Below are 22,572 nucleotides of genomic sequence, written 5' to 3'. Positions count from 1 at the left end.
ATTCTACTCTGTTCATATAGTCACTTCCTCATTACTTACAGCAGAGCAGGGATAGAAAGACAATAAACTTTGCTTTCCTGTCATTTTTATAGATTCCAAATTTGGACAAGTTGGCTATAGTAAATAAAACCTTGTAAATTCTATTACCTTAAATCTTTTAAATATTACTCTACTTAATTTGATTTTTACTGGCTATTGCCCTTTGCTTTTAATAGACATATATTCTGGTTGATCAGACAAAAGAAATATCAGTGGGGGCTCATGAACTGTAATTTTCAGCAGATGCTTACCTAATTGTGTCTTGAACTCAATTTACCTCAGAAATAAGCCTTTCAGAAGGTGAAATGAAAATAAATGTACTAAAGAGGAATTCTCAATACTACATACATACATACACACATATCTTCCAAATTTATTCCTAGAAATTCATCCTTACCTGTAACAAGCATTCCAGGGTGCTTTTGTAACCAGAATGTTTTCCATCTCGTAAGGCTCTCTGATTCATCATACGTGTTCTCACAACATCAATAGGATTTGAAGCAAGAGCTCCAGCTAAACCACAGGTGAAGCTTGATCTAGCAAGAAAAAGAGACAACTTTTGATACCTGAACTAAATACTGCCATCAAATATCAGGTAATAAGCCCTTCCTCCATATATTAGACTTCTGTAAATGGAGCAAAGGAGTACAGGGGTAGGGAATCTGCAGCCTTGAGGCCAGTTAATGGTCAGGCAATGACTTATCAGGTTCATGTCCATTCAGGTTCTATAACTGCTTCATAATGAAGAGTTATAGCATTAGCTTTGAGTATCAGGCAGAAATTCAGAAGACTCATTAGTAATAAAAGGGAATCATGGAAATAAACAAGACAAAACAAAAAATCCATTCCCCAGGAAGTAAGAATTCTAAGTACATTAACAAACAGTTCTCAAAAGAATTGCAAATTATTAACAACTATATAAAAGAATACTCCTAATCACTAATAATGAAAAAAATTGAAATCAAAACAACAGTCAGGATTTACTTCATACCTAGAAAATTGGCAAAGATGACAAAAGATAGAAATCGTCAATGATAGACGGGTTATAAAAAGACATGCAACCCTGATACATTTTTGGTGGAGCTGTGAGTTAGTATTATAACCATTCAGGAAAGCAATTTGGAATTATGCATATAAGGTGTCTATATGTCAATACCTTTTGACCCAAAGATTCCCCATGTAGGCAAGTAAACATGCATGAAGGTCACTGATAATAAAGTCTTTATATATACCTAAATATTTGTTAAAATATTTTTGTAAAATCAAAAAACTAGGAACAATGTAGATAGATATCCATCAGGTGGGGGATGGATAAATAAACCATAGTATAAGAATCTAATAGTACATTACTATACTGTAAGAAAGGATGAATATGATGAATCTACAGAGAAGAATGGGAAGACAAATAAACTAATGCAAAGTAAGGGAAGCAAGAGCAAGAAAGCAATATGTATAATGACTATGACAATGTGAATGGAAAGAACAAAACCAACAAAACAAGAGAAATTGAATGCTATGAAATTATAGTGACCAAGATTGGCTCAAAAAAATAGCTATGAGAAAATAACTCCCTCCAATTCTTTTCAGAGTTGGGGGGACTATAGGGGTGGAACACTGCACATAACATCAGACTATCTAAACATTTTGGCTAGTTTTGCTGAACTTTTTTTCTTCCTCTTTTTTATTCTTTACCATAATGGATGTTTCTCTGGGAGAGGTTGGAGAAGGATGGGGTGGGAAATATAAGTAATATAAAAGCAAGATAACAATAAAAATATATTCAAAAGAATCATGGAACCCTAGGAAGGAACTTTCTTCCTTAAGTCTCACTTATCCATTCAACCACTTCCAAATCAATGCCATCAGCCCAGTTCTGGGGTCTAAGTTATTATTGTTGTCAATAATAATTAAGCTACATAGGGACTGGGTATGAGCCAAGGATTTAACTGGCATAGGTTTTTCTCACCCTAGATGAGAAAACTCTACCTGCCAATTCAGGCTGGCACCTTGTCTGAAAATTATGGTCTTAGAGATTTGCCTTGTACACTGAGAAGTTAAGTGCATCTCTGCAGAATCACACAGCCAACAGGAGTCAGAGGAATAAGTAGAAGCCAGATCTCCTGACTCCAAGGCCAGATCTCTGGACATAGAATACTTCTTTAAAATGTATAAGGTGTTTTCTATATGATATTGTATTTTAGCCTCATAACAACATTGTGAAGTGGGCACCACAGGTATCATCACTATTTTACAGACGAGAAAACCAAACCTTAAAAAGGTTAAATGACTTACTCAGCATCACATGGCTGGTATCAACAGCAACAGTCAGACCCACCACTTTCTGTCTCCTGGGCCAGTATTACCATATAAAGCTACAGCTCAAATGTAATTTTTCTTATAAAGAAAGTTGTTCTTTAGGAAAGAAAGACTCTATAGACCCTTAGTGTTTATATTGTGATGGTCCAAGCATAACCAATAAAAAACATAATGAAGAGGTCAATATGGGAAGGAATCATTTTAACAGTTACTCCGTCTTTTCTCACACTTGCTCAGGCTAAGATACAGTATTAAAAATTGGAGGAAAAAAAAACAAGAAAAAAACAAAAGAAAAGTTATAAATGACAAAATGAAGTCAATAAAAGATATGTCAAACAGTTAGCAGATAGGAGCTGACAGTGTTTTACTTCAGCCTCCTTGGTAACAGCACAAAGGATCCCCAATCCCCTGCCACCAAGACACCACTTCTCTGATTTTAAAATCATTTCCATTTTCTTTCTCTGAGCCCACCCACAGGCTCTCACACTGCTCAGGTTGTGGAACTGAGATCCTCAAAGAGAGTCTTTTAGTAATGAACAGCAAGTATTAACACTTACGTCATATAGGCTAGAGACCTCCTTGTGCAGCCCTGCATGAATGGGACCTCTGAGCTAGAAAACACCCTGCAGGCATTAGGAATGGGTCTTCTATAGCATCGGTGCAGAGCTACTCCTTGTCATGTTTATAGTTTGATTTTTCCTCATTGAGTTTACTATTCTTTCTCTTTCCCTAACAAATACAAAAATATCTTTCCCATTTAAAAAAAATCTAATCATCTGATGGAAGTCTTAAATACTGCCATTAAATTAGGGCACACTTTTTTTTGACATTCTAAGAAATTAGAAAGGCTTGGTTTTGAAAGCAAACCTCAACACCTTGTCCAAAATTGAAGAATTTTTTAAAAGAGACACATGGTAAACAGACTGGAAGTTCTTATACATGTGTGTGATACCTCTTTTCATTATAATGATACCAATTAAACTTTATTTTTTTAATAAGATGAACTAACAGCATATGCCTTAGTGATTTCAAAACTCTTTTAAAAACTGCTTTTATACACATTTTTACATGTATATCTATAAACATGTGACCAAATTAAATTTTCATAAGTGTGTATTGAGAGGCAGTAGATAGAGAGCTACCTTCAATGTCATGAAGACCTAGATTCAAGTCCTATTTCTATCCTGGCTGTGTGACCCTTGGCAAGTCACTTAACCTCTTAATGCCCCCAGGCAATTAAGATTCTAAGTTGCAAAGCAGTTATCAATTCGTTTTGGAGAGAGAAGCTCCTATATCTCTGAAATCACTGGTGTGCTCTCTGGGAACTAAACAACAAAAAAAAGGATTATTAAATCTCAATTTAATCCTCAAATACACTTAAATTATTTTTTAAAAGATGTTGCATGTACATACAGAAAATGTGTATACACAGTATCTCCCATCAGACCAGACAGTATGAGATGCTTCTTGGTGATATCATAGACTGGCAATTCCACTCCAACAACAATGGCAGCCCTCTGGGCAGTAAGGGACACCCCCTGAATAAAAAAATGAACAAAATATAGCAAATTCAAGTTAATCTTATCCAATATGCTGTGTAATTTTGCAAATGGCATTATATACAAACTAAAGAATGTTATCTTTTTCCCAAGAAGAGATAAGCCAACAGATACTAAACTTCCAAGAGACAAAGACTACACCAGAACTTGCCAAATAACACATCCATCATCAGAGAGTTAAGAAGTGGCCTCCAAAAATTGGAAAACCTAAGTAGGATGTCATCAGTATAAAACTGGGCCTACCTTAGAACAGGCCTAATTTACTGTGACAATCATAAATCATTCATAAGTAATGACAAGCATGCACATTCAACCCACATAGGAAGTATTCATTATTATTTAGCAATTCTCAAAGTCAATTATTCACAACATGCTTTCAAATTATAAATCGGTAACTCCTTGTTATAGCTCCACTTTACAAATGGAGAAATTAAGGAATAAGACATCAGTATGGGAAAGAATCATTTTAATAGCTACCATTCTTTTTATTCATACTTGTTCAGGTTAAGATACACTACCAAAAATTGGGGGGAAAACAAAAAAAATAAAATTTATAAATGACAAAATACAAACATAATAGAATATAACCTACCTCATAGTGCTATAAAAAAGCACTTTGTAAACCTTATGGGATATAGAAATGTGGGTTATTACTATGATCATGATTAGGGATAGAGAGAATTAGGAACCAGACCTGTGATTTTACTGGTATAGTGAACTACCTGAAAAGAAACCTTTCCTAGTAAAAGTCACACCCTTCTCTGCCATTTACCTTCTTAGAGAAATACTAAGCAGTGAGAGGTTAAATGATCTGCCCACCCAGTATGTGTCAGAGGCTAGATGTGAGCCCTCAGGCCAATTCTCTACCTACCAAGTCACTGCTGCTTTTCCTCAGCATCATTATAACCATATATAATATCATATAAATACTTGCCTTCCAAAGTCCTCTTGTCCCCTCTTGCTGGTAGATGTTGATGAAGTTCCCTATCATTCCTCCTTGGATCACATTGCTTTGAGCTTGCATTCTTATCTAAGGATTATTTTTAAGATCTCAATTAGAAGAGACAAGTGTGTTTTACTCTCACGCATCTGAAGATTATGGTTAATAATAAGTAATGGGAAAAAGAAAGCACGACACAAATAATATCCCAAGATTGTCATCAAAAATATCTCCCACCCAAGCTAATTTAGAGCAGAGATGATGACTTAGACACCAATGCCTATATTATACTAGTAGACCCAATGGCTTATGAATAATAATAATTATAATAATAATCTGGTATACAGAAGACATCTAATAAATTCTTGTGGACCCACTGATGCACTGAAAAATAATGCCCATTATTATAAATATCAATATTTTAAACTCAGAATTTTTGAGATGGCTGAGAAATGATGATGATGATAATCAACATTTATATAGTGCTTACTATGTGCCAGATACTGCATAATTATTATCTCATCTGATACTCATAACAACCCTGTGAGGAAGGGGCTATTATTATCCCTATTTTCAAGTGAAAAAACTGAGGCAAACAAAGGTTAAATGATTTGCACATGGGGTCACATAGCTAGTAAATGTCTGATGCCAAATTTGAACTTGGTTTTCTCTGACTCTAGGACCAGAATTCTATGTTCTGTGGCACCACTTGGTTGCCCCAGATAAAAAATATCTGATAACAGAAATAAAGGAAATCTTTTGATACATCAGTAACATGAAAATTAACAGTTTGCCTAGTAGTGACTAAGATGGCTAAAGAATGGAAATGATGGTAATTGGCATGTATCTTATCAGACTAAGTCATTGGCGCATAGGGGCCATCTACATCTACCCTGTGTCTATGACCTCGCACTGCACTTAAGACAGGATTAAGCATGTGCTGGTGTCTAGTTTGGCTCTTGAACCAGTTACTATGAGCTGAGCCACTACTATTTTCAAACCCTGTACTGAAAGGTATGCAAAAGAGGGTAACACAGGATGCTTGCATGCTGACCTTTATACCATAACCTCATTTGAACTTAGCAGGGAGCTTCTCAGGTGACAGAGAGTTCACACAGCTAAGATTCCAACATAAAGATTGCTTAACTCAACCTTTGGCATTTTTTTTTTTAGAACGAGCAGGAATTTCTCTTGAATACCAGAGTGTCTTTCCTATGAAGTGTGGGCACTTGATAAATATTAATGGAACTGAATGAAACACTCCACTAGCCTGATTTACTCCTAATTTGGGCAGGGAATAATCAGCAGCAGCAGCATCTGAACTTTCTAAAAGATCTCTTGAGCTTCAGCAATGGCCTTATCCCCAAGCACTAAGATATTTTCTCAAACTTCTTACTCAAATAAGGGGAGGCCATAGCAAAGTAAAAATTCAAGTCACTTTTCCAGGAGGACAGTACTTAACCTGAGCTAAAAAACATGGTTCTTTATTTGAAAGTAAAAAGCACCCAGCATAGGCTTAGAAGCTATGGTTTTCAAGAAAGAATATTCTGCCTCGAGTTTTCACTCTCCTAACCTCCTAGGATAGCAGCAGTCTACTGGGGTCATGTTTCCTGCTCTCTCAAGACACCCCATGTTTTCCTGCTTCCATGCTTTTAAGGCTTATACTATTCCCAGTGTGGAATTCCTTTCCTAAACCCCGCTTCCATTTACTCAATTTTGACCCCATCAGGGTTCTGCTCAAATTTTATCACTACCACGAAGCCTTCTCTGAATGTCCCAGGTAAAATCAAGCTCTCTCTTCGCTGAATTTCCCTAGTATTCTGTATCCCTTCTATCACATGCTCATATTACCCCTGGCAGACTTCCGATTCCTTTTTAAATCACTGGACTTTGAAAGTGAGTCTTCACTTGTGACTCGTTATTTATAGCCTCCGTCATGATCTGATAATGTGGCTATGGGATTTAATTGTATAGTGAGGGGCCTATTGTGCATAAGCATCTTTTATCTGCCCAGTGACTAGACTGGGAATTTCACAAGGGCAAAGGATGCTTTGTTCTCTGCTGTATCTCCTGTAAATGCCTGGCACATTGTCTTGCCCAGGACAGGTGATCAATAGAAATTTATTGAATGAACAGTCACTTTCTAAGCCCTAGAAACAAGATTAACAAATACAACATTTAATACTGTTATTGCTCCAGGTAATTATGTTCCAAAACAGCTAAACTCCATTAATTAATTGGACAAATCTTACTTATCCATTTAGTTTGCAATTGGCAGTTCTTTACTGAGATGATCATTACCAAATGGCATTTACAAGGTAAACTATCCAAACATGGGTCCCATCTTCTATGAAGCCTCTACAATCTCCAAACATGAAAGTAACTTTAAAGGGGGAAAGAACAATTCACCCCCATTTTCCCATAAATAATATAGGCAAATGGTAGAAAGTATGCTTCTTGAGGACAGGGGCTCACTTTTGCATTTTTATTCCCAGAACCAAACACAATATCTGGTATACAGCAGATATCTAATAAATGCTTGCTGACCCACTGATGCACTGAAAAATAATGCCCATAATTATAAATATTAAGATTTAAAAATAATAAAATTTTTGAGATGATTGAGAAATTAAGGGTTGGCCAAAAGCTACAAAGCTGGGTCATGGCAAGGCCAGGGCTAGAAACCAAGTTTTCTGAATTATCACTAGAAAGAAATGTTCAGAAAGTATAGTTAATATGCATCCTAGATTTGTGCAAAGTATACAACAGCACCATTTCTAATGAATAAAATAAAATAAAGGAAGTTTTCATTAAGAGTAATATTAATTAGGAATGCATAAAATTGGCCCTCCTTAATTCAAGTGAAGCTCAAAATACAAGTTCCCCTTTTATACTCAGTTCAGTAATTATTTAATTAAGTGCCCACCAGGTAGGTGTAGAACATTATACTAGGAATCCAAATTTTACAGAACAAATGCCCTTCATAAAAGAATTTGTTCTGTAAAACTTAGACTCACAGGGCGGCCAGGTGGCTCAGCAAGTAAGAGCACTGGCTCCAGTGTTGGGATGACCTGGGGATCAAATCCGGGCTCAGATACTTAGCACCACACCCAGAAATAACTGGCCATGTAACCTTGAGCAAGTTACTTAACCCCAATTGCTTAAAAAAAAAACAAAACTTAGACTCAGTCAGAAGGCTGCACCCAAGGACTTAGAAGGCCACATGTTCCCCACCCCTGTGCTAAGATGCTGGAGGAAAGATCCAATTTTATATAAGATATGGTCCTTGCCCTCATGGAACTTATTAGTAAGATGATATGACATATACACAAATAACTATAATATAAAATAATACATTATAAGTGGGTAAGGAAAATAAAAGACCATGTGAGTTAAGTGTGGATAATTCTAGAAGAATTCAGGAAGAAGGAAGTATCTGAGTTGGGCTTTAAAGGAGGATCCAGAATGCCAAGGGCACTCAGGCCATAGGAAACAGCAAGAATAAAGGCAGAGAGATAAGAAATTCCAGGACATGTACAAGGGCACAGAGAGCAACCCAGCTGAGCTAAAGAGTAGGGTATAGGGTGGCTAGGTGGTGCAGTGAATAGAGCACCAGCCCTGGAGTCAGGAGGACCTGAGTTCAAATTTGGCCTCCGACACTTAATACACACACACACACACACACACACACACACACACACACACACACACACACACAAACTAGCCATGTGACCTTGGGCAAGTCACAACCCCAATTGCCCTACCTTCCCCTATCCAAAAAAAAAAAGTAAGATATATTATGAGATAATAGAAGAAAGGCACCCTCCAACCACAAGCTAGAGACAGACTATGGAAAACCTTGAATGCCAAGCTTGAATTTTAACTTTATTAAACAGGCAATAGGGACTCCTAGAAAGGTTTTAAATAGAGGAGCTACATGACCACATCTATGTATAGAGGTTAGTCATGAAGAGATGTGAAAGATGGAGGGAAAAAAAGATAGTATGGAAGTAGGTAGGCTAGTTAGGCAATTCCTTTATGTAGAAAGCTCCAAAAATAAAAATAAATTCTCAATTGACCTGTGTTTTAAGATGCTCTACTGATTTTGATGCCTTCTGGTAGCTAAACCTCCAAGTGAATTATTTCTTTCTTTTTTTTTTAAAGCAATTGGGATTAAGTAACTTGCTCAAGGTTACACGGCCAGTTATTTTGTGTCGGTGCCGAGTATCTGAGTCCGGAACCGATCCTGGGTCTACCGATGCCGGTGCCAGCACTCTTACTCACTACGCCACCTGGCTGCCCCAAGTGAATTATTTCTACTATGTGCATATAGTAAAGTGGCTTTTACCCATTAAAATCCTCAGAAATGGAAGTTTTTCTCAAGTGGAAGGAATGTAGATAAACCTACAAAATATGTAAAAGTTTTTTTATGATAACTTACTTTTAAAACATCTGTTGGATTGGCAATGGATGAAGAAATAACTCCAGAAAGAATCCCACATATGACATTTAACAGGAGGGTTTCATCTATGAGCAAACAAAAGAACATCATTATTTTGTCTTGGATTTAAATAAGCTCTTCACAGGAAGAGCTGGAAGTCGTTTATGCAATGAGCATGCTTATCAAAGATGAAAGTCTCAGAATCTTAGTCTCCTGATCTGTAAAATGGGTATCAAAGTAGCACCTACCTCCTGGGATTGTGGTTCAAGCGGACTCATAATGTATATAAAGCGCCTTGTTATATAAATATCAGCTCTTATTATTATTGAGGGGCTACATGGTGTGGGGAAAAAGAGCTGGCCTCAGAGCCAAGAAGACCTGAGTTCAGATGCCATCTCTGACACAGACTGACTGAAGGATCCTGGGCAAATGGTACTCTAGGCAACCAAGATTATAAACTGCAGAGAAAGTGTTTATCTGCATTGATGGAGGGAGCTTCCTCATCTTCAAGTTCCCTATGCTTATGGAATCACAGATTCACTTTATCATCATCATCATCATCATCATCATCTGTATACTTAGTATCTCTCCCTGATAGAATATGAATTCCTTACAAGCAGGAAATATTGTTTCATGTTTGCATAATCAGTATCTAGCACAGGACCCAACACCTACTAAGTACACAACAGATTCCTGCTGAGCTGAATTGAATGTAGCTGTGATAAACATTCTTGTCACCGTACAGATGAACTGAGAACAAAATCAACCAGCATTTACTTAGCATCTACTGTGTGCTGGGCACTGTGTCAGACAATGGGGATGCAAGGATAGAAAATTAAATCAACTGTTCCTGAGGGGCCTATATTCTCTCTGACGATAGGGCTGAACTCACAATTCCTGATTCTATCACAATGGTTAGCCTGCTAATCTATGCTGCTCTGCAGGAAAACAAGAAACAGCTAATAGAATCATAACATTTCCAAGTTGGAAAGGATCTTAGTGATGGTTTTGTCCAGACCTTTCATCGGACAGATGAGGAAAATCACTAGAAATAACTGCAGAGATTTTTCCTTTCATTCCCTAAGCCCTTCCCATTTACCAAGGCTATGCAAGTGCCAGCTGCATTTTAGCTGGAAGAAAAGTTCCTGGGAAAGTGTTTGTTTAAATAGCAGATAACCTGGTATGATCTTGTTCAGAAAAAAGTCTACAATCCATTGGTAAATAACAGAAATGAATGAATCTGAGTAAAATCAACCAACCACAATCCCTTTTTTTCTGTATAGTTTTGCTTAATTGCTATGGAATTTTTTTCATTTGCTATTTTTTTTGTTTGTCCTTGCCTTACTTTTCCTTGTGCTACTGGCTCACGCACGCTCTCGCTCTCTCTCTCTCTCTCGTTGTTCATATATTTGAATGCCTGCATATGTTGTTAGAGGCTAAAAACAACTTGGAGTTATGTCCAGACTTCTTATTTTTTCAGTGCAAGAAATCCTAGTATAGAAAAGCCTAGGCAGCTAGGTAGTTCAGTAAATAGAGTACTGGGTTCAAATTCAGCTTCAGACACTTAGCTGTGTGACCCTGGGCAAGCTGCTTCACCTATGTGTGTGCCTCAGTGAAAGGGGATAATAATAGCACCAACCTCCCAGGGTTGTTGTGAGGACCAAATGAGATATTTCTAAAGAGCTCAGCACAGGGCCCGGCACATAGTAGGCACTTAACAAAGATTTATTCTCTCCCCATTTTGGTCATAGGATCATGTATATAAAGCTGAAAGAGACCTTAAAAGGTCCTTAGTTCAACATCCTCATTTTATAGATGAGGAACTGAGGCTCAAAAAGTTTACATGGTTTGCCTAAGATCACACAGGCCACACAGGGAAGCAATTTAGAGTCTTAGTGATTTTCCCCAGGGGATGTGCAAGGTTAAATGACCTGCCCACAGTGATATGGCTAGGATATAGAAGAGGACATAAACTCTGGTCTTCTTGACTCAAAGGCCCAGCCCCTAAACCACTACACCATGTTGCTTCTCAAAGCAAAACTTATCATAATATCCTTTTACTTTTTTTTCTTTTTGGAGGGGGGAGGGCAGGGCAATTGGGGTTAAGTGACTTGGCCAAGGTCACACAGCTAGTAAGTGTTAAGTGTCTGAGGCAGGGTTTGAACTGAGGTCCTCCTGACTCCAGGGCCGGTGCTCTATTTACTGTGCCACCTAGCCGCCCTGATAATATCCTTTTAAAAAATAAAATATTTATTTAAACCTTATTCAGATTTGTCTTCCATAATATACCACTAAGCCATGTTTCTTCTCAAAGCAAAACTTATCATAGTATTTAAAAAAAAAATAAAGTACTTATTTAAACCTCATTCAGAGTTGCCTTCAATAATATACATGTCAGAAATGAACAGAAGATAATGTGAAATCAAGAAGATAGACAATTGAGCTTTTGCCCACTAGGAAAGAAATTTAAAAAAAAAAAAGATTTTTCACTCACCTTCTGGTCGATCAGCAAACATTCTCTTCAAACTCTGATAAACGCCTATCTTTATTGTGCCATAAGAAGCCTGCCGTAACATCGCGGGGGCAATTCTGGTGCAGCCAATATACAAGAGAAATGTAAAAGAAGATATGCCAATAAGAAATATACAAATCATTTGAAATTACCCTAAAGTTTCACATGCACAGATCAGGCAACTATCTTAGAGGGAGTCCTTTAGAGAACGTCTGAGATCTTTTCCAGATTGAGATGTTATGAACTCTTTCCTATGTGATGGAACAGCATCAAGGTTGTAATGCTAGACTTGGGAGTCAGGAAGACCTGAGTATATTTCTTACCTCAGACAGTTACTACTTGTGTGACACTTGAACTCTCTCTGCCTCAGTTTCCTCATCTGTAAAGTGGGAATAATAATAGCACCTACCTCACGGGGATATTGTAAGGATCAAATAAATAAAAGCATTTTGCAATTTTTAAAGCTCTATATAAATGCTATTATTATTTTTCTTATATGATAGACTTGTCTTTTATACTTAGATTGTATCAACCAATTTCTTAATTCAAAGTTGAAGTTCAACCATCTCAACTCAATGTAGGAAAAAAGGCTCTTTTTTATTTTTGTCATTTGTGTTAGTTAAATAAATATAAATCAGTAATCAGTCTTTCATGTCATCAGTGAAAATATAATTCAGACTATCAACTACTGCTAGAATTTTTCTAGACATATGAAGAACTGTGATGTATAAAATGTTCAACAGACATAGGTTCTGGGTAATTAATCAATTAATTGTGTTAATATATAATTAATAAAATGATTAATCACCCAGGAATTATGTCTCTCGAACTTTTTATTTATCACAGAACATTATTCATCATAAAGAATTTCCATTTCTGTCTGCAAAGCATCATGAAATATGGTCACTGATTTTCATGATTCATTTTATAGGATCATAGATTTAGGGCTAAAAAGAAGCTTAGAGGTTCTTTGATTGTGCACTCTTGTTTTAAAGATGAGGAAACTGGGGCCCAAAGAGATTAATTCATACCAAAGTCACCCTGCCATTAAATAAAAGAACTTGGATTCCAACACACATCCTCTGGTTCTACATCTAGTAGCTCTACCTCTATCCACATTAATATAGTGAAAACATTACTCTTAAGGTGGGATGATTTGGATGACTCTGGTACTTATCTAAAGTAGTGGTTCTCACAAAGTTTGATCTGTGGATCCCTGGGGGTCCCAGAGACCCTTTCAGGGGTTCAAAAGATCAAAAATATTTTCAAAATAATATTTATTTTATTTGCCTCTTAAGAGGCAAAATAATTGCTCCTCAGGGGCAGCCAGGTGGCTCAGCAAGTAAGAGCACCGGCTCCAGTGTTGGGATGACCTGGATCAAATCCGGGCTCAGATACTCAGCACCACACCCAGAAATAACTGGCCGTGTAACCTTGAGCAAGTTACTTAACCCCGATTGCTTAAAAAAAAAAATATTGCTCCTCCCTTTTCTAACCGCTTATTGTATTAAGTTGGATATTATTCAAATAGCTCAATCAAAACAACATTTTGCAAAAGATTAAATGTGAAACAGATAGGAGAACCCAACTATCTTCTATTAAGTCAGACATTAAAGAGATTTATAAAAATATGTAAAACTATGCTACTTATTTTACAGTTTTTTTGTTTTGGAAAATAGTTACTATTCATTAGAATGATACTTACATTAACATATAATAGGTTTATTATTGTTATTTCAAACGAACTAATAAATTTTTTTTTTTAAGCAATCGGGGTTAAGTAACTTGCTCAAGGTTACACGGCCAGTTATTTCTGGGTGTGGTGCTGAGTGTCTGAGCCCGGGATTTGATCTCCAGGTCATCCTGACACTGGAGCCGGTGCTCTTACTCACTGTGCTACCTGGCCACCCAAACTAATAAATATTTTTAAATTTTATCAGTTTTTATGTCAAATACAGCAAATATCAATAGATATATAACTCATGTAAACAAAAGTTCTTTGGGAGTTCTCAATAATTTTTTTTTTATAAGCAATCAGGGTTAAGTAACTTGCTCACGGTTACACAACCAGTTATTTCTGGGTGTGGTGCTGAGTATCTGAGCCCAGGATTCGATCTCCAGGTCTTCCCGACACTGGAGCTGGTGATCTTACTCACTGAGCCACCTGGCCACCCCTAAGCAATTGGGGTTAAGTAACTTGCTCAAGGTTACACAGCCAGGTGTTTCTGGGTGTGTGCTAAGTGTCTGAGCCCAGGATTCGATCTCCAGGTCATCCCGACACTGCAGCCGGTACTCTTAGTCGCTGTACTACCTGGCCACCCCCTTGTAATGCGAATGTAAATTTTAAAGATCTTCCCTGCCCCTAGGCTAAAGTGCACCAGAAGCCTGGGGAGGGAGGCTTGTTTTTCAGTAGATACTTTTTGATTGGCCAGTGGGTCAATAAGGTTGTTACATTGTCTGAGCCAGGAGAAGGCTATATAAGCCCTGATGTGTAGCTTTGTTTTGGGACTCACTTTGAGAAATGTTCTGTGATTTGATCTGAATTCTGGGAAGCCGTTGTTGAGAGTCCCCCGGCTTTGAAAAACCCAGAATGTGGAAACCCAGATGTTGACTGGGTATGGATGTAATGGTTGGACAGTTTGGAAATCTGTCTACTTGATGTTTCTGTCTTGATAATTATGCCTGTATATTTTGAGGTTCAGGGTGCTGACCTTTTCTCCTGAACAAGGTAAACGATATATGTCTGACTGATTAAAGTAAGCTTGTTAACCCATTTTGAGTTGCTTTCCTTTAACAAAGCAGATCCAAGAACCTGTGGTAGCTGCAAACCCTGAGGACGCTTGGGGTGCTTGCTGCTACACCCCTCAATAATTTTTAGGACTATAATGAGGTAGGTGGTGCAGTAAATAGAGCACTGGCCCTGGAGTCAGCAGGACCTGAGTTCAAATCCAGCCTCAGACACTTGACACACTTACTAGCCGTGTGACTTTGGGCAAATCACTTAACCCCAATTGCCCTCCAAAAAAAAAAAAAGCAAAAAAAAAAGATTATAATGAGGTCCAGAGGTCAAAAGGTTTTATAACTACTGACCCAAATAGGCCACAATATCTGACTTAATAGAAGATAGTTGGGTTCTCCTATCTGTTTCACATTTAATCTTTTGCAAAATGCTGTTTTGATTGAGCTATTTGAATAAATAGACTAAAATGAAATCTATTTGAAAGGTAAAAACATAAAAAAGAAAGATAGCCTGAACTAAAAAACACCATTGATTAAAGACAACATTCTGATTTTATGCAAGGTAAATATGGAAGGGAGAATGCTACTCTCCATGCAGATCAAATATCAAACATAGTACTACAATATATATGTATATTACATATATACATATGTATAATAGTACTGTGTTTGATATTTGAAGATACAGAAAGATCTCACTAACTTAGAATAACAATAAGTAAATAAAGGCAATCTGAAATAGTGGAATATTTGTATTTGAAGTATTAACAATTCATTGCTGCCAAATGCAGTAGATGACAGAAAAATAAATGAATGGAAATTAAAAATAAGAAGAAAAAATCTTGAGTATTATCACATTTTCAAAGATCAAAAAAAAGCACTTTTATTTTCTCTTTAAGCAGCGCTATGGAGAACTCTCTTGATTTTAGAGGCTTCCCTCACCACTGAAAAAATGCACAAAAAATTTTATTTACCCAGAATACAATGCTTTCAGCCCTTCTTCTCTGAATATCCTTGATAATGCATGTAGCATGCCTCGATACCGAATTTCCTTGAATTTGGTGTCATTTGTCTGTCCCTGAATCTGGAGACGTGTCTTGGTTAAATCAATTGGAAAAGTACCTTAAAATTTAAAATACAGAAATTAATATCATTACTAGTTAGCAGTCATATAATAACTGATTTTTTCATATTCCCTAGTGTTCAGAGAGTCAACAAAACCATGCAAGAAATTTATCAGTGCTACACATATATGAAAACATATATTTATATATGAATATATGTATACATATGTATATATACACACACATGTCCAAAATATTGACATTTCCTGAGTTTTTTTGTGCAAGCTAAGTAACCACAAAAAGAAAAGCAATGAGACCTTAATATTTTTGTGTCTAAAGAAACAAATTAATACAGTGTCAATGGAAGTCAGATAAAATGTTCATATTCTGAAAAAAAATACTCTAACTTCCCTTACACCAAAAAGATTTAACACTCTTCACTTAGAAGGGAATAGTACTTAGCTGACATGAACTTGTTTACCGAGTACTGAGTTAGGAAGGCAACCGCAGAAGCAAAGTCTGGCTTTTAAGTGTTTAGTTTAAATGGGAAGACTGAATGAATACAACTGAAAAATACATATAACAAAGTACATATTATAAAGTTTTTACAGAGAAAGAGAATCCAAGAATCTCAGAGGTTATTTAGTCCAAATCAGAGTGGGGTCAGAAGCCTTCTACAGAATTCCTGAAAATCAGGGACCTTTTTATCTTGTTGTGTCATGGACCACCTTTGGTAGTCTGATGAGACCCATGAACCTTTCTAGAATATTTGTAAGTGCATAAAAATGAAATACATAAGATTATAAAGGAAACCAATGATAATGAAATACACTTATCAAAATATTTTTTAAAAAACTTCACAGATCCAAGTTAAGAACCCCTGCTGTAAGTACTCCTTCAATCTCTTAATAAAGATTTCCTATGGTGGGTAACCCACTCGTCATTTCATTTCAGCACATACATAAAGTATCTACTGCATAAAGATGAATGAGATAGGTGCTTGAGAAAATACAAAATTCATCTAGAAATGATTCTTACCCTCACGCAGCTTATAGTCTAGTAGAAGCAAAAAACATATACTATTATACGATAAGTGCATTAAAACAGGTGCTGAAGAAGTAGGAGATGAAGCCCAAAGGGAAAGGTAGTTAGTAAGAGGGGAGGATCAGAGAAGACTTCATCAAAGAAGGGGCATTTATGGATAAGTAGCATTCAAAAGGCAAAGCCTGAGAAACAGAGATTATTCTTGTCGTAAAGTACAAAAGCCAGATGTGAAAAAGCATTATATATATTCAAGAGACAAGAGTCATCCAGTTTAACTGGGTGCACTATGGGCAAATCTGAGATAAGTTTGGAGGGGAAAGGTAATCCCCTTTCATAATCATAATCCAAAAATTGGACTATGAGGGGCTTTGCATATCACACAAATCTTAGATTTGGAATGAACCAGAGAAATCAGTTTGAACTGTATTCAAAGGGCAATAAGGAACCACTGATGCTTTCTGACATGATGGCAAGGAAAGTTAGGTTGGCAACTGTGTAACACATAGTTTGTAAGGAAGAGGACTATAAGAAGATTACTAGCAGTGAAGAGAAGAGAGGGATGGGATGGTAAAGGGGTAGAACTGCTTCACTTGGACCCAGAGAGCAGAACTAAGAGAGTAGGACTAAAAGATCCTTAATTCCTTGTCACCTGCCTCCAATACACAGACACATAGAGTATGGTCTTCTTTACTTTTCTCCAAGCTCAACATCATTAATCATCAAATAATATGGTTTCCAGCCTCCTCACCATCCTGGTCACCATCTGTGATAGTAATGGCATTTAAAGATTCCCCTGTATTGGCTTAGTTTTTCAAATTGATTGTGTTAAAACCCAGAGCTTGTTAATCCCACCTGCGGGATGGACTTGTTGACTTGAAAAGAGAGACACGAACTGGGAGGAGCTGGTGATGTAGATTTGGAGAGACAAGTGAGAGGCAGAAGAACTTTTTTTTTGGAAGCAGCACCTCGTGGAGAGAGAGAGACTAAGAGAATTGCTGGTGGCCGCTCTGAATTGCCCTGGACTTTTGAGACCTGCCCCCTGAGCTGCCAAGGACTGAGGAGACATGGCTGTTTTGCTGGTACTTTGTCTGTCTGTTTTGATGTTCTTTTGCCAGATTTGTCCACTGGTGAAAGACAGTCCTGTTGTTGAAGAAGTCCTGGAACCCGGCTTTTGGTTAAGAAGCCCTGAGACTGTCCTGCAGACAGAGAGGGGATACTGTCCACTGGTGAAGGACAGTGCTGTTGTTGCAGGGGTCTGGAGACTGTCCTGCAGACAGAGTGAATACTGTCCACTGGTGAAGGACAGTGCTGTTGTTGCAGGGGTCTGGGAACCTTTCTGTTGGTTCAGAAGCCCTGAAGAAGGATTTTCTTGTTGTATGTTTACAGAAATCCTGGGAGAGGGTTTTGCTAATGCTTTCAGGGGTTCTAGGACTGTTCTACAGACAGAGGATGAATTGATGAAGGGACTGGCAATGTATCTTGTGGCCTTGCTGAGCCTTGTCTCCCCAGGAACTAAGATTGTTGAGAACTTGCCTCGTGTCAAGATGAAGAAAAGACCTCCATTTGGGTATTAAGTGCTGTGTTTAAACTTGCTGTAACTCTGGGGTAGATTCAATTGAGATCCAGGGGTGGGGAACTTTTGACCTTTCTGTGCTCTGTGATTGAACAAATGAAGGTACTTCACTTATGTTTGGAAACTAATCTCCATTTGAGAAGAGGGACTTTGTGGTGGACTAAATGAAGGTATAGCCTAGGGGTGGAGTAGTATTTAGAACAGGGACTTTGTAATTGATTGAATGATTGGAAGGTCCTTGGGTGGGGTAGTACTTGGAGATTATTTAATCACACTTAGTAAATGCTGTATTTTGAATGATGTCATGTTTTGATCTTCTCTGTTCTTGGTTGGTCACTGAATAAAATGGAGAGCACCTATGCTGGTATTTTGAACCTTGGGAAGTTGCCTTTCCTTGGCATTACAGTACACCATCCTGTTCCAATTTGCCAATGTTCTTTTGAAGAGGTGACATCCAGAACTGAATACAGTACTTCTAATGTATTGTGACCAGAGCAGAGTACAGAAAAATTCTGGACAAAATAATCTGTTAATGCCACCTAAGATCAGAACTGTTTTTCTGCCTGCCATGTCAAACTGTACACTCATATTGAGTTTAGAGTTCACTGATATCTCTAAGCCTATATGTACACAATACATACATACATATATACATACGATAATATATGTAAATGTACATATAGAGCATGTATATGTGTATACAGTGAGTATGTACTACATACATACACACCACTATCTACTCACATCACACTTAACCTGCATTTTGGGCAGCTGACTTTTGAACTCAAATGGAGAACTTTATATTTTAGCCTTATTAAATTCAGTTAATTCATCATTACAGCCTGCCCAACAAGATCTTTTTGGGACCCAAGTGGGTTATAAAAAACATCAACGATTACTCCCAAATTTCTGTCAGTATCATCTGAAAATCTGACCAGCAAGAAATCGATGTCTTCATCCAACTCATTAAATGAATTAAAATTAATTAAAATGTTGAACCAAACAGAGACAAGGAGCGTGGCACTCTTGTAGAGTCCTTTATCCAGACTAACACAAGTCCATTAATTTTTATCCTTTGGGTCTATTTTATGTTTCAGCCAGATCCAAATTCATGGAACCTATCTTATTATCAAAAACACAATTAATCATTGTGCCCATAAACATAATATGGGAAACTGCCAAAATTCTAAATTATTTATTAAGCACCTACTATGTACAAGGCACTGTGTTAGCTGTTGAGGATACAAAGCCCTCAAGTAGCTTACATTATCCAATCTCCTCCTCCAAGAAGAGGTGGCTTGGCACAGTGGACAGCGCACCTGCTCTGGCATCAGAAGACCTAGGTTCAAATTCAGCTTCTGATGCGACCCTGCTTCCTTCACTTAGCCTCCTCGGGCCTCAGTTTTCTTATAGAATGAGAGCTGAACTAGATGAATTTTGAGATTTCTTCTGGCTCTCACTTTGTGATTCTACAATCATGATCCTGTTTGTTACTGTGGTCATTTCAGTTGTGTCCAACTCTTCGTGACCCCTATTTGGGGTTTTCTTGGTGGAGATACGAAGTGATTTGCCATTCCCTTCTCCAGCTCATTTTCTAGATGAGGAAACTGAGGCAAACAGTTCTAAGTGACTTGCCCAGGATCACATGGCTAGTAAGTGTCTGCAGGTCAGATTTGAACTCAGGAAGAGAAGCTTTCCTGATGCCAGGCCCACCATGTTATCAACTGTGCCACCTAGAAGGCACAGTCCACTCTAGTCATTCTTTTTAAAAAGCAGTAAGGCTCACCTTATATGGCCTATTTTTGGTGAACTCATGCTGGTTCAACATGATTATCACTTTCCTTTCTAAGTTGTGATAGGCCATCTTTTTTGCTGAATTATGACATTGGAAGTAGGTATCAACACAGAGAGTAAATGGTTAATCAGCAACCATTCCCTTCCCAGCTTCCACCTACACTCAACCAGGAAACTACACATTTCTTTTTTCCATACAATGCATCTTCTATTCTATCACCACCCACATGGGGCTTTATCTGACTTTGTCCTAGATTAATAGAAAAGGCAGCCTAGAAACTATACTGGGCCAAAGAAGCGTGCTAAGGTTCAAAAGAACAAAATACAGTAGACAAGGGAAAACCAGACATGACGGAACTCAATAAGCCAGCGCTCAATAGACCAGAAAGCATAAATTACTTATGAAAGAATGTGTTTGCTTAATAAAAAACTGCAAAGCAATCTAGCAGGAAATAGTCTTAGACTAACACTTTATATCATATTCCATAATATGGATATGTGATGTTAATATTAAAGGTAATATATTTTAAAATTTAAAAGAAAAGCTAAGGTTCAAAGGATGAGTATGGACAGCATATCAAGAATCTGTGGATAATCAGAAACCAATTAAGTAATTAAAGATACAGTGATGTATATCCTATATGCTCAAGGGTCATTGGAGTGATGCCAGCCCATTAGAGTTTCTTTCTGTATAAACAATTCAGTCAACTGTGGGTTACCTGTAGCATTAGAGGGAGAAAAGGTAAGATGGATAAAGGGAGATAGATGAAAGAAGTACAGACAAATGACCCCAAAATTTCCTTTGGACCATAAATTTAACCCTTCACCCAGTGGACCTTGAACCACAGCTACTAATAAACAGCCAAAGTGGCTTCTTTTGTTTAAAAGAAAATTTACCAAATATTGAACATTTTGAACTCTGACACTAATGTCCCATGACCCAATGCTTTGCACTTGAGATTTGTTTACATTCAAACAGCACTTGTTGGCTTAAGATTTGAACACTACTACATGGAACGTGGCACTATCACATGGCACTATTACGTGGCGGCACTACTACATGAAACAGGGAGAATAACACAATTCAAAGATCCTCCATGACTTGCTGTCCTTACCACATTCTGCAGTGATAGAGGCCAAACCTCCGTAGACAAATGGTTTCCAGCTAGGAGCGGACATTCTTCTCGTCTATGTTTTCTCCCCTTTTTAACTTACAGAAGCACTTCAATGACTAACAGGGCTGTTTCCTACAGACACACAAATAAGATATTTCACAGTTACAACTTCTCACCAGACTGAGTTTATCTTCTCTAAGCATTTCACATTTTCTTTCATTAGAGAGAAGTTTCAAAAGGACCAGATGTAGGGGTCCCCAAACTGACAATGGTAAAACAAAGGTCCTAGAGGACAGATATTAAAACATACTTCTGTCTCTCAGTAGAAAAGTGAGAGGCTACCAGGGTAAAATGTTGTACACATTGTCAGATGAGTCACTGTATCAGGTGTTTTTGCTGAAACGTTTTTCTTTGTTTAATTAGAGGTGGAGTTGGAGGAAGGGAAGAGGTCTCATTTCCAGACATGATTGGGACATTAAAAAGATATCAATAAAACCTATATTTTAAAAAGAAACTAAAAAAATTTTAAAATAAAAATAAATTTTAAAAAGGGGCAGCTAAGTGGCACAGTGGATAGAGCACCAGCCCTGGAGTCAGGAGGGTATGAGTTTAAATCCAGCCTCAGACACTTGACTCTTATTAGTTGGGTGGCCTTGGGCAAGTCACTTAACCCCAATTGCCTCACCAAAAAAAAAAAAAAAGAAATTAAAACAAATGGAGACCTAAGCTATATAGTTCAGACTTGCGTTGTCTTTCTGCTGCCACTCTTTTGTCCACTTCTCTGTGGTTACTGGTTAGTCTACCTAAGAAGAGAATAAAGCTAGCAGCACCCATAGGCAGAAGAAACTTCCTCTCAGGAACTGGAAATCCTCAGCCGGGTTCAGAATGAGTGATAACAAATCACAGGGTTATGGAATTCAGAACTAGAAGAGACAACAGTTGTCATCTAACCCGGCCTCTTCATTTTCCAAATGAGGAAACTGAGGGTCAGAGAATTGTCAGAGGTTGTGCAGTTATAATAAATGACAAAAACAGAATTGTTTCCTGGCTCCAGGATTCCCAATCCAGTGTCCTTTCCACTGAGCCACCATGGAAAATCAAAAAGAGCTCCTCACTGAGAGGATGGACAGCTGGGGAATGTCATGATACACATCTGCCCTCCCCTCTCCCATAGCCCACAGTCACTTCAATGGTCATTTAGCTCCAATGCCAAATTACGGTTTCATTTCTGCACACGCATAAACAAAAACACACTGAATCTGCTCACCGCTGTTTCCTGTTTGTTGATATTAGAGCAACTTGCACATGACCTCTCTATCAGATACAACGTCACTTCTCAAGTTTGCCATATGTCAATTAATCAAAAGTATTTCTTAAGCAACCTTGGACTAGGTACTAGGATACAAAGACAAAGATGAGAGTCTGCCCTCAAGGAG

At 37.6% G+C, this 22,572-nt stretch overlaps 1 protein-coding gene across 4 annotated transcripts in view; it reads right to left on the bottom strand.

Moving 5' to 3' along the window:
* The window catches only part of SLC25A30 (solute carrier family 25 member 30), a 107,222-nt gene that overhangs the window by 5,231 nt on the left and 79,419 nt on the right, over positions 1–22,572 (bottom strand). For 3 of the 4 annotated variants that reach the window (XM_069068710.1, XM_069068709.1, XM_069068708.1), the window contains 7 exons: positions 21,137–21,268; positions 15,521–15,668; positions 11,790–11,884; positions 9,296–9,381; positions 4,849–4,944; positions 3,769–3,893; positions 437–575 (listed from right to left, as the gene is read on the bottom strand). In XM_069068710.1, the coding sequence (XP_068924811.1) occupies positions 437–575; positions 3,769–3,893; positions 4,849–4,944; positions 9,296–9,381; positions 11,790–11,884; positions 15,521–15,668; positions 21,137–21,200 (753 nt within the window). In that variant the 5' untranslated portion in view covers positions 21,201–21,268. The remainder of the gene's footprint in view (positions 1–436; positions 576–3,768; positions 3,894–4,848; positions 4,945–9,295; positions 9,382–11,789; positions 11,885–15,520; positions 15,669–21,136; positions 21,269–22,572) is intronic. The other variant, XM_069068711.1, reaches the window with a different exon arrangement.

This window comes from Petaurus breviceps, unplaced genomic scaffold, assembly GCF_028583685.1.
Source record: "Petaurus breviceps papuanus isolate PSGF00001 unplaced genomic scaffold, PetGlider_PUasm1.0 90769, whole genome shotgun sequence".
Lineage (NCBI taxonomy): Eukaryota > Metazoa > Chordata > Mammalia > Diprotodontia > Petauridae > Petaurus > Petaurus breviceps.
Note: the sequence above shows the minus strand (reverse complement) of the source record. Positions and strands in the feature narration are given on the sequence as shown.